Source organism: Ylistrum balloti, unplaced genomic scaffold (assembly GCF_031769215.1).
Source record: "Ylistrum balloti isolate Yb309-2 unplaced genomic scaffold, AGI_CSIRO_Ybal_v1 Utg370010, whole genome shotgun sequence".
NCBI lineage: Eukaryota > Metazoa > Mollusca > Bivalvia > Pectinida > Pectinidae > Ylistrum > Ylistrum balloti.
The window spans coordinates 2605304-2618855 of record NW_026782083.1 but is presented as its reverse complement, the minus strand read 5'-3'; the positions used below and the strand labels follow the sequence as shown (position 1 = coordinate 2618855).

Genomic DNA, 13552 nt, shown 5'->3' with positions numbered 1-13552 from the left:
AAATGGTGGGATCATAAATCACATAATGAATTAATCGCATCAAGAAATCCATCGCTTCTTTATGAACAAGAAACTGTCAAAAACTACTTCAACAATATTGAAATCTATCAGTACCATTGCCAACACTGGTTGAGAAACTGACAAGAAATAAGAAATATATGCTACCAATATTTCCTACAGTGGTTTTAATATTTTGTCTATTAAGATGTTATTTGTATATCAGAGGAAAACTTTAGAAGGATTCCATATTATTCCCTAAAAAGTAGGCCATACTGTCATGAGAATATGATGACCAGAGACCAGCAGTGATATTCTTTTGAGTATGACAAGTTTACAGGAAGAGTATACATGTGGACACAAGAGGTGTAAAATACATATGAGAAATCAAAATCCCGCAGGTTTTATCTCCCTTGGAGCTGTTAACAAAACCCTTCATTATCATAGAAGGAAAGGAGTCTGATCCTATACTCATCACACCATTATGATAAAGTGTTTACTTACATCCAGCTAATGCTACTCTACCTTATAGTCTGCCAGTCAATTGTCTGTGTAAGATCAGAGCTCCGCTTCGGTACAAAGGTCTTGCTTCTACATTCCTTGGCAGGACACTATATAACAGTAGCCCAAATATTACCTTTTCACAACCTAATATCATGGTTTCCCATACACTCTGTGTTATTTGGAATGTATTAATAGGTCTGTGGATACATTGTAGATCACACCTAATATCATGGTTTCCCATACACTCTGTGATAATTAGGAAGGTTTTAATAGGTCTGTGGTTACATTGTAGATCACACCTAATATCATGGTTTCCCATACACTCTGTGATAATTAGGAAGGTTTTAATAGGTCTGTGGTTACATTGTAGATCACACCTAATATCATGGTTTCCAATACACTCTGTGATAATTAAGAAGGTATTATAGGTCTGTGGATACATTGTAGATCCCAAAACATTAAGGTAAGATTGCCCTGTTACATCGACGCTTTGCATACATTCTCAGAATACACACATAATATGTAGATTTACACCACTCATTATAATTAATTAATATAATGTTCAGTAATATACAGGAAAGAATATATTTATAACTTGATGAAATAATCTGGAATGTAATCTGGGTGACAGATAAATAATCATGACATCCAGATTTGTGCTTTATGTTCTTCTTCTGAAATTATCAGACGCATGAAAACTATTTATTGAATTACAAGGCCAATGCATCTTCCCATTTAAATTTGGATTTTCCTGAGTTGTCTACTTGGTTTCAAACTTTTGGCTCTTATCATCACTGACAATCCACAGAGAGACGAAACAGCTATAAGATGAAGGTAAATGCAATGTTTGGCTCTACTGTAGCTAATTCTAAATTTGCCTTCAAAGATGCAATTCACTTGAGTGTTTTTTTGTACATTCTATGACATCCTCACAGAAGTTTATCTGTCACCCTGATAATCTTGATGGCATTCATATGACAGATAAATGAAATCTGATGATCATTTGATAGTTAAATTCAGACTGTTAATGACAACAGATAAACAATGGCCGACTGACATGGAGTGTCTTGGGTGTGAAATTATCAGGAAAAAAGAAAACTGTCAGTTGTCTCCTCATTTGAGGAAATTTCAATTTTTTCGAACAAATAGTCAATGGGCATAAAAGTGATTATCTTGGTCCTCAAACACTTTCACAGGATGGATGTTAGCAAATTTTACAGCATAACATTGCATGTTCCAATTACAGTGTAAATATTACCTAAGGTAATCAGACATTTAAGAAAAAGATCCTTCTATAAGAACACACTCGTATTAAGAAACTTTACTCACCCTTGTTGGTAAAACATATTTTCCATCTGGTAAAGTTACGGTCTACAAACAAAAGAAATTCAAACTGAAAAGCCAGACGGTATACAGATGTTATATAAACAAAATGAGCTGGAAAACTTTGATCTTTCTAAAAACTAACCCCTGCTCATATGCAAATCAGAATCTGACACAGTGTAGAACATGATGTTACGATGCTATGAGGTAAATATAATTGTTGAGATGTTGCTAAGATACGACATTGATTCAAAAAGGGGTGTGACAGGATGTGATGCCTAGACAAGGGTAATACCATATGCATCCCCTCCCATTGAATAAAATGGTGAGGGCATGAAAAGGAGGCTATCCTAAAATCAAACACATGTGAAAATGAACAAGAATACTCTGATACAGATGTAGGCACAATCAGTGAAGGGCTAGTCTGAATTATCCTGGCACTCTTGACAACTTGGCATTTATTACCTCCAAATCGATAAATATGAGAGGCACACAGGCATTGAAGGTCATCTGACATCTAAAAAGTGTGACAGCAGTACTTATAGTAGAACAATTATGAAACAAGCGAAACCATCCTGAATTTTCAGGAAGTGTACGTTGAAGTTATTTTTTATCAGCGTGCATCAAATTATTGAACAGAAGCACTACATCATATAGAAATGTGGGATCTTTTTCTCTCAACTTCTCATCATTAACCTAGACCAAATATGATCTTAATGTTTATGGTTCAGCAATAAGTGGGATTCTAGGAAATCATTAAATTCCTATCATTTATATGTTGTTTGTCAGTATTCTGTGGGCTGAGATGACATCTCTGGTTGTTGAGAGGATCTGAAAATCAGACTCTAGCATGTTTATGTACAGGTTTTTTTAAAATTTTTGTTTGCAGATACTGTTTCAATATTTTGACCGTTGGTTCGAGGTTAATCAGGTCAGTGGAGAGCAATAAACACCAGTCGTTTGTGAGCTTAACTATGGAATAAATATATTTATTTACATTTTTGTTAAAACATAATATCATTTCATCCCTGAAACACACTAGACAGTGAAGAAGTTGTTGCTATTAAGGTATATGATGCTATGACAAGGTAACATAGACTATGAGACATCATTAGCAGCAATATCTATTGCTACACTATCTTTGCATGAACAATCTAGGTCATTCTGCAGGGATTAATCCAGACAAATGTTACTACTAGAAAAAGGTACAGGTAGTACATTGTAACCCCCAAGTGGTATGGTTTCCCCCTGAATGCCAACAAACACCCCATGAAGTTAATATACTCAAAAAAATTTCCAAAAATAGAGAAAACTTTTTCCCAAAAACAAAATTACTGGAAGTTAGAATATCATTACGTAACATGTTTTCACATCCTGCAATCAAGAAAAAGAAATATCAATATAACCTCAACATTGTCATATTTTATTCATTTTATCTCATATATGTCATATCTCTCTTTTGTCTTTTAAAATGACCAAAAGGACTGTCCAAAATTCTTTTATTTCTTCGCATAACCAAACTTCCAAAATGGGCAGTATTCCCCGAATTCTAGATTATGGTAAACCTTCGGTCAGTTCAAACAAAATTAATTAAATATTGTTGAACCTGTGCTAATTATACGAAATTATGCTTGTGAAAATAAATTAGAGTTTAAACTTTCAGGTTTGACATTGCCCAAAATTACAACAAAATGTCTAAAAATGTCTTAGCAGGGCAGGAAATTACAATTATTATCTTTTGAAACACTTCCTGTACTGAAATACATGTTAATAGATTGTTAAGAAATCACAGGTTTCATTCTGATCTTCATAACTTTGAATACAATGATTATGAAGCCAACCTGTAAAAAGCACAATTCTGCTTGTGTATTGGCGGAAGTTAGTGTTGACATATCGGTATGCAGAGTGTGGATTGAGACTGAAAATTACTACTGACTAATGTTTGTTAAAATATTTATAAATCTTACAATTATTGGAACAGTCTTGACATGATTATCTTATCAAAATGTGGAGTGAAACAATGCTGTTCTTTGACAAAATACATGCTGACATCCCATGGTCCATAAATATTGTTGAGGAGAAGATTTTAAAATTTTTTAATATTCCATCTCTAAGGAGGCCTCTTTTCTGGCTCTCTGGAAGCTAGGACCGTATATTGTACAATTTTGAACCGCTGTGCCCATTTGAGACCAAATTAGATTACCAAGTAAAACTGGCTGGCTGGTTTAGTAGAAGATGTAAAAAAAATATATTTTTCTTATATAAACTATAGTAAACTTCATCCCCTCCCTACAAATTGGGAAAGCCTACCCCTTCAGGTCTGATGACCTTAAATGTTGATAGAATGTCAGAATAATTTGGATTACATAATGGACATACAGTTTCTTTGCAGTTGAATTTTTAAGACACAAGATAACACATGTTTTTTCAATGTTATCTCTATAGAAATTTATACTACACACTTCTGACAGACACATACATTAATTAGTAAACCAATGTGATTGATAATGTTAATCACAATGTATTAAACAAATGTGATTTTATAAAGTTAATCACAATGTATCCTTAGCATGAGGAAAGAGATATTTTGAACAAATCTATTAATCATTTGTATAATGAACAAGACAGTGTACATTTTGAACAAATCTATTAATCATTTGTATGACGAACAAGACAGTGTATATTTTGAACATACCTGAACTGTTCCACAGCTGTTACATTCAAATGCCAAGCGGGTACATAGTGGTTTGATATTGCTAACCCTCACTACGGTTCCCTTGATGGAAACAAACTTTCCTGTAATCCAAGATGATGAAATAAAATTGTAAAGGAGACATTATAAAGGGACAATAGTGATACATATAAATATGTCACTAGGTTCCAGTATTCTTTTTTCAGGTAAGAGTGTTCTTAACAATAACCAGCTTCACACCAGAAGTAGGTAGTATACGTCATTCCTGGCTGACCAGTTTTGCCAGTTATGGCTTGTAAGAGCAAAGTTACAACAAATATCAGCCCCTGAACTTCCCAAAATCTGGTACCCTTATCATGTAACATTAAATTGTTACAGGAGTGCTAGTTCATCCCCACTTTAAGGTTCCAATTTCATTACAAACAGAAGCATAGCAATACAAGTATTACAGAATTTTCTTATCACAAATGTAGCAAAGTGAAAACATATTAGCTTTCTTTCCACAATTACAAATAATCTTATACATGGAACATTTCAGGATGATGACATAGTCCATTTCTCAGGTTATGTAATTCCATCTGTTGTAGTGTTTGTAGGAATCCAGTTTCTGTCCATCATTAATATAGCTAGTAAATACAACCTAGCTTGACATTTATCTTAAATAGGTGTTTTGTTATCAGAGAACATGTATCATCTATCTACTTTGCCTAAATTTAGAATCATTGAATTTCAATAATAATTGATGGCTTATTGTTAATATATCCCATATCTAAGTTCAAATTCTGATATATACTTGAAGAAGAAGGATTTTTTACCTGTATATTACAATACTCCTTTAGTAACGAAAGCTTACTGACTAGTCAAGAAACTCTGAGGTTTGTGGAAACTAAATTTTGTGGTTTACATACAATGTTTAAACATTATCTTTCAACATTGTACCATAATAATTGGCCTTGAGGTTTTTCAATGGTATAGGTGAACCGAAGTTGGTAACTCTAGCTTGGATCATAGGGACACCGGGATCTGTCTGTTCTGTACTGTCCTCATTCTCCGCAGCCTCCCTCATCCTCAAGTTTGTTACAAACTATAGACAAAGGATGATATTATTACACATACAGGTCACTAACACTTTGTTTTCTTATGATGGACACATTACATGAATCAATAAGCATAAAGAAAAAAATTGGCAGATTGTATGACATTGTGGATAATCAAATTTTAAAAAAAGGATTGACAAGTTTCATTTAACATTTCACTTTCATTTACAGGATCTCACTTGATTTTTCTTTTGTTTTTGTTTTTTAAGTTTCAGTTAAGGTAAAAAAAGATAAAGTTATTAAAGTTGAAACAAGCTTGATATATAACTTTGTGAGGTGATATTGAGAGATGGTGATTTTTGTCACATCAATTACTTATTAACAGTGTCTGTAAAATGCAATGAATTCCCAGACAGATGATCACTGATGAGATGTGTGGATATCAGAGAGTGATATGTTGACCAGTGGCTGCGACTAACTACATTAGTTTAACAACCATATATACCTGATGTGCAGCAATACCAAGACAGGAGAGGATATTTTCTGGCATGTCCTTCAGATCAGATGCTAACTGTGGTAACCTTTGCTGTATTACTGTTGAAACGCAGAGTAAGTACATATAACTACTAGTAATATCATACATAGAAACAGCGTCTCAATCACAAACTATTCAATGATAACAAAGATTGTATAAAAGACAAGTGAATGGGACCTTTCAATACAAATTAAAAATTAGATATATTGAACTAAACTGCATTATACACCTATTTTATATCCTTCCAGTACTTGTCAATGATGCTTGTGGCCTAAAATATTGAAGTCTAGGAGAAGACTGAGGAAAATCAAGACTGACTAAAAAAATGTTGAAATGTAAAGAGTATGGTTAATATCATAACTAAATTCATAATAGTTTATATGTTTATTGAATATAGCATACAAGGATGATGTAATTCTCTACATTAAGAGCCTCAACCTTAAACAATGAAAAAATATCAAAATTGGATCATCCCTGTGACACACAACATTTTTATTCTTGTGTAAACCATTTGTAACCTATCCCCAGTTTATGCAGTCTAGTGTCCTTTTTGTCATAAGTATAATGACAATGAATCAAAGTTTCGATCACCTTTGCTCCAAATATGTTAATATGAAATTTTTATATGTTCATGTTAATTAAACTAGGTTCCCTATGCTTAAAAAGGGTTATAAATCTTGGTATACCCTTTTTAAGAATAGGGAACCTAGATTTTACAGCCAATTTGATTGTTCAGTATTCTTTTCTTGACATTTAGAGCAAACAGAGCTCGAGGTATAGATCATTTCTTTTATACTTTAGCAGGACAAAAATATCATTTGTAAATGTCACTTATTGGAAGGCTTAAATCACAATACAGGAAAATCCACTGATATAATGTAGCAGAGAATGTCATGGAAATATGACTAATGTTTGTGTAGAAAACTTTACGATATACTAGAATTCCTTTAACAAATTTTCACAGCCATCTTCTTACCAACATATCTAGGTGTTGGCAAATATATATCCACCTAAAAAATGCCTTTTGAGATATATGAAGGCCACCATCTCCCATGTTTATACCTGGTAAGTATCAATGGTCAACAACTTTTTCTATAAACTGTATTAACCAGGCAATCCTGAAATACAAACTCACCTGAGATTACTAGTATTGTCACAATTGACCTCTGTGTTAAGTTATATGAAAATCCATAAAGAAATGAAGTTGCTTAAGTGATAACATTAATCAAGGATAGGATATAACAATAACACTAAATAACCCTCATTAAATGGTTGGAGGATAAGATTAAAAAAATAAAGAATACCTACTTTCATCAGAGATCAGGTCTTTAAAGTCTATGGTAAAGCTACCTTTATCTTCAACATCAACCTGAAAAAAATGAAATCAGCTTAGTACTGAGACAGCCCAGTGGCAGTCCACTTAAATCTCTGATCACCCTCCTCCTGCAAAGCACAGAGGGAAAGACCTTGTCAAAAAACTGCAATTCACTCTAAAGACCCGCATTCAATCTTCATGTGTAACTAATTTGCATGGTATACTACACACTAACTCTCATCTTACTAACAAACTCACTTTCTTTACAGATGAATTACATATTTTCCATAAAATTGTGGAGCATAAAAATGAATTTCATATCAAGTATTCAACATGGCTGAAAGTTTTACCCATTTATAGGTGTTGGACCAGCTGATAAAGTACTTCTCAAACACCTGGATTCTGGTTACATTTGGTGAATGGTCACAGTAAACTGAAAAATACAAACACATTCATCTACATCAGGATTTCCTGGTCATCTTATATACTGTATACCTCATTGTAAATAAGCTTCATGCTATCATTGGTGACATTGTAGCCATCAAAATGTTAGTTTTCTTACTGGTTGTGATATCAGAATATCTATTCAAAAGCTGCCTTTGGAGTTGCCCATATCAGGAGTTTCGGGATTAGTCTCTACCTTTGCAAATTTTGTTAGTTCTAGCTGCTTATGTGATTTCAGTCGTTGGTAAACACAGGTTTCATTAATAAAACTCACTCACCAATTCATAATAACTGTCATGTTTGTAATGTTACATTTCAAAGTTTCAGTTTTTTCAACAAAGCCATTTTAAAGTAATTTGTTAGCATTAAAAGCATGGAGAGAGGAACACAACAGCTCTGTCCGTTAGAGTGTTGGTCTACATAACCAAAAGGTGAAGATCTAAGGTGCGTAGTTTGTTGTACCCTACCCATGGTGGCTTGTGTCCCTCAAGAAGATGAGAAATGGACCAGTTTGTGCTAATGTAGTTGCCTCCTTGGCATGTCATGGCATCTGACAGGGCTCCTGTATATTGCTCAGTAAGGAAGTCAAGAAGATCCCAACCTCAAAATGACTCTGGCTGTGTGTCACAAATTTTTCAATAGAACCTTGACTGGATGAACCTCTTCAGATGATGGACTGTATTGTTAACACTACCAAAAGATCTCTGTCAGTTTGTTTTACTCTTGGATAACTTGTGGAGTTTGAAATAAGAGAACTTTGGTCTCTTTATTTCCATTGTTTTAGCATCTATCCACCATAGAATAAGGCATTAACACTTGAAATTTACTCCAACTATTGATTCTTCAGACTGGAAACTTGTGTGATTAGCATGACTTAAATTTGAGAAAAACTTCAGTGTTGGATCTAACTCAAAAGGCAGCTATTACTTGTGGTTCATGTTAAAAAGGATATTTGGTTCTGAAACTGGTACAGATAATGATAATTTCATAACATTAATCACAGACTTTCTTCCATTTGTGAAAACGGTCTTTTAAGATTTAAATTCCTCTGTTAATGAAGACACCACTTCTTTCCTGGACAGTTTAATACTCAGATATATGTTAACCTGTATTTTTCCTACCTTCCTCTGGGAAGTACATCCTCCATCCTTTATAGGGTGATTGGACCTCTATCCTTGTCTGTACCATGGCGGGAGGACGACGAGCCCCTTGAGGATCATCCATCAGAGCCGGTCCAGCTCGACCTTGTTGGTCAACAAACAGTACATGTTCTCATATTTTTGTAACATATGAAATAGAGAAATGACCCACACAACCACAATTATTCTATACAAGTACATTTACCATAAATCTTTCAGTCACTGATAACTTTATTAGAAAATAATGTAATGGTTTATCTAATATTTTATACAACTTTAACAAAACTGCAGAAAATTAAACAACACATGTGAAAAAGAGATCTCACTTGAGATCAGCTTACTTGTACCTCTTCCTCCTCGGTTTCCATGGTGACTGAAGTATCTCCCACCTCGTCCCCTCCATCTGCCTCTCCAGTTTCCTCTTCCCCGCCAGTTTCCTCGTCCACCCCTTCCCTGGCCCCCTCGGGGGTTACCATAGTTACTTCCTTGACTTTGGTGGCTGTAGTTACTGCCTTGGCTACTCATAGTTTATAGTAGTCAAACTACTCCATGATGAACTGGTAATCATCAAACAAATTAGAAAATCAACAAATAAAATTGGTAAGGAGATGGAAAATTGTTCATCATCGTCCTGCAAGCATGAAAATAACCATTTCTTTCAATGGTCTTTTCCGGTGGAATAGCATAATAAAGCCAAGTAGTATTCAGTAAATTTTAAATGAGAAGCACTATAGCTTTAATTTGAAATAAATAACTTCCATGTAGTAGAATGCTTGATCAGTTAGGGCTCCCAGTAGACAATGGTGAGGCCACTATGTGCTAAGTCAACACTCTCATAAAGGCCAAACATATCCCCAACAGAGGAAAGGGAGATAACTGTCCAGTAGGGGCATCAATGGCTTTATGGTTCAATGATGGGCAAACTTTCCACTTCATCTATTTAGATGTTCAGGTCCCTGACTATTCCATTATTTGTATGAGCTAGTGAGTATTTCTATGAATTCTATACTATACACCAGATATGAAAATTTTAAGTCAGTTGCCTGGTGAACTTGTTAACAGACACCGATCGGTCAAACTGTCTAACATCTGGTGTAGAAAACTTTTCCCAGATGTTATGATGTATAAAATGCCTCTTCTGATACTATGTATCACTGCATAATACCTGTTAAATAACTGACAAATTGTTTCCAAAATAATTCAGCTTTTACAGATTGGAACATCCATTTCTCTCTCTAAAATGACAGTTTGTCTATATTTATTATGCTTTTATCGATATTTACATCTTTATTGATTATGATCTAACATGAGCATACTCAGTCAGAATGTAACAACAGATATCAACAAAGCATACTAAATGCAAAAACTGACATTATATTATCATTAAGAGTTTAGATACTAAAATTCCTAGCTGATTAGATTCTCTTTAGTTTAAACTTCTTTTCTCTCTCCAGACCTTGTTAGTAAAGAAGATTTTAGCTGAACTGCATGGGGGATGCAGAGAGAGAGAGAGAGAGAGAGAGAGAGAGAGAGAGAGAGAGAGAGAGAGAGAGAGAGAGAGAGAGAGAGAGAGAGAGAGAGAGAGAGAGAGAGAGAGAGAGAGAGAGAGAGAGAGAGAGAGAGAGAGAGAGAGAGAGAGAGAGAGAGAGAGAGAGAGAGAGAGAGAGAGAGAGAGAGAGAGAGAGAGAGAGATAACAAAAACTATGTACAAAGATATAATTAAGAGTACTAGAGGTTTAAGAACAGATGGAGTCAGCTGAACTTTAAATATATCTGCAGAAGCACTGTCTACAATGGCTGCAGGGAAGGTATTCCATTGGATAATGACGCAAAGAAAGAAGGATCATTTGGAAGTGTCATTTGTTGCATATATATGTCTGGAATTTTGAATGTTTAATTTTTGGGTCCTACTGTCAGTAGGAAAGAGATGTCAGTGGCAGGAACAGCAATGAGACACTGGACAATTTTAAAGAAGACCACAAGGCATGTATTTAGGTGATGCTCTGATAGGAATAGCAAACAGAAATTTTCTATGATTCCTGACATACTGCTAGTGTTGTGGTAGTTATTGAATACATATCTAACTGCATGTCATTAAACCATTTCAATTTCGTTGAAATTGTGATGTGTGTGAGGGTCCCATAATGAGAACCATACTCAAGTTTTGGTTACACTAGTAATAATAATATTAATAATGATCATTTATTTTTAGAGGGTAACATGTCTAGTACAAGCATACTGATCTTCCACATAAACCTTCCAGATGATTAATAAAAAATAAATACTAACAATCAATCAGGTACCTATATATATCTATATACTATCTACCACATTTATATACACATATAATTTAAGATCAAGAGTTACCATTAAATCAAGTAAATCAAAGTCAACAACAATACATATAATAATGAAATAATTAAAACACAGTTAACCTAGAACTTGGTTCAGTTGTAACAATAATTAAGAATATATAAAATTTAATAATAAAATTTTGAAATCAGATAAATATATATACATAAGTACATGTTCATTATATGACCTGTTTGAAAAATATTAACAGACAACATCTCAATACATTTCCTATGAATAATGACTTCAAGGAGAATTTCATATTTGAAGTAAAAGATATGTTTTTGATTCTGTCTTTAACAACAAAATGAAACATTTCAGTTTACTTAGAAGGCTACTCCCACATTGCTACTCCAGAGAAACTAAACAATTTTTTTTTTAGATATTTGGTTAACGATCTCGGTAGAACAAGATAATTATTGGATGTATATCTCAAATTATAAAATACACACCATTATATATACTGATACAGTTATTTATGCACTCTGTAGCCATATTATTGATAGCCTTATAAATCAATACACAAGTATGATACTTAACTCTAAGTTCAAAGGGTAGAATATCGCTTTCCTTAAAAAGTTCCCTGCTCAGTGTTAAAACAGGTTTCTTTAATATAACTTGAATGGCTTGTATTTGTAACTTTTTTATAAGTTTAATTTGTTCTTTAGTTAGATGAGTACCAAATACCGCATAATCTATTATCGCGAGAAAGTAGGCATTTTATATATCTTCCTAACATTGCATGGTAGATACTTTGAAATATTACAAAGTAAAGCAAAAGCTGAAAACAGTTTTCTTGAAACTGATTTTTGTTTTTGTTGGTGTAATACCAAAACCATCTACAGCATTGTGAAGAAATTAACATACTAGTAGTTTTTGCAGATTTATTGGCATGTTATTATTAGTACACAATCTCACTACATTCTCAAGATCATTTTGTAGTTTACAATTAATATCCAAAGAGTTAGCTCCATTTCCATGTATGGTTGTATCATCTGCATACATATCAGTGGTGAATCATCGATATAGATTATGAACAATAGAGGGCCTACAATTTAACCTTGTGGTACACCTGGCTTGATGTATTGTGATTCAAATATGTCACCACATTTAACAAACTGCTCTATAAAGGAAATGATTGAATGTAATAAATCAATATTAAAATCACCAAGAACAATTGTATCTTATTGTGACTGGTAAATATATGCTTTGGTGTTAATAGCGGTGTTCAAAATTTCACGATTTCTCTTACTAAAACCAGGGACGTCCCTGCTAAAACCAAGGGCTGGTTTTTTCATTGGTGTTATATATGTTATCACAGTGGATGTTGCACATGAGGTTGGACTGAACTGTCATCCCAAGGTCTCACCTTGGCAGATGAGATAGATTCCAACACATGGTCATATAGAATGTAGTTATATTTAATAGGAATTCTCTTGCGAGTGACGGACAGTGAGGTATATTTATCAGTGTGGCAAGTCATTAGCTAATCTGCTTCCAACCTGGCAGCAGCTTCAAGATATAGTTGACCTCCAGTTCATCAGAGTCTGCATTACTTAAGACTTTGCGATAGATAATACTACCGTCAGCGAATAGCATGAGTTTGCTGTAGTGGAGATATTCGGGGAGTTCGTTTTAACAAATAAGGAATAGGGCAGGCCAAAGAACATTGTCCCGTGAGGCCCCTTATGTAACCGTGACTCTAGGTCTATTAGAAGGGACACCATATATCCCTACCGACTGGGAATGATTATTTTCGAAAGTAGAAATCCAGTTAAGAGTGTTGGACTGGGTGCTATAAAAATTTAATTTGTATAAATGACAACGATGTGACACTTATATTGAACGCCTTTGCAAAATCCATTATAAAAAGGTCAGTCTGTGTAAAGCGGAAAATTGTGTGTCATTTTCTCTGACTTCGGTAGCATATCAGCTAAAACTGGACACGTGTCTGACATTTTCTAACCGATGAATATTTTAGTTTACCTATTTATATTGTAATATGACGTTGGGCACCGAACATGATGCACCAAAACATCGGCTGTTTACATTTCCCGCTGGATTCTGTATTTCCGGTCCAATCTGTACGGTGTCACTGAAAATGTGTACCTCTTATGATATTCCGCCTTATGTTCAGAACGTTCCGGTTGGAAAAGCCTGACGTTTAATTTTCGTTAAAAATAATAAATGCTGATTTTATTGATTTTCAATCTA

The 13552-nt window shown here is 34.1% G+C and overlaps 1 protein-coding gene across 1 annotated transcript in view; it reads right to left on the bottom strand.

Annotated features, from left to right (window-relative positions):
• LOC132548429 (DNA helicase MCM8-like) overlaps window positions 1–13351 on the bottom strand; it is a 29716-nt gene extending 16365 nt beyond the window's left edge. Inside the window, exons 1-10 of the mRNA XM_060212293.1 lie at window positions 13325–13351; window positions 9328–9543; window positions 8969–9091; window positions 7754–7836; window positions 7397–7457; window positions 6059–6147; window positions 5456–5600; window positions 4520–4620; window positions 1831–1872; window positions 523–608 (exon numbers count right to left, since the gene is read on the bottom strand). Coding sequence (XP_060068276.1) covers window positions 523–608; window positions 1831–1872; window positions 4520–4620; window positions 5456–5600; window positions 6059–6147; window positions 7397–7457; window positions 7754–7836; window positions 8969–9091; window positions 9328–9511 — 914 coding nt within the window. The 5' untranslated portion in view covers window positions 9512–9543; window positions 13325–13351. The remainder of the gene's footprint in view (window positions 1–522; window positions 609–1830; window positions 1873–4519; window positions 4621–5455; window positions 5601–6058; window positions 6148–7396; window positions 7458–7753; window positions 7837–8968; window positions 9092–9327; window positions 9544–13324) is intronic.
• Between the last annotated feature and the right edge of the window lie 201 nt (window positions 13352–13552).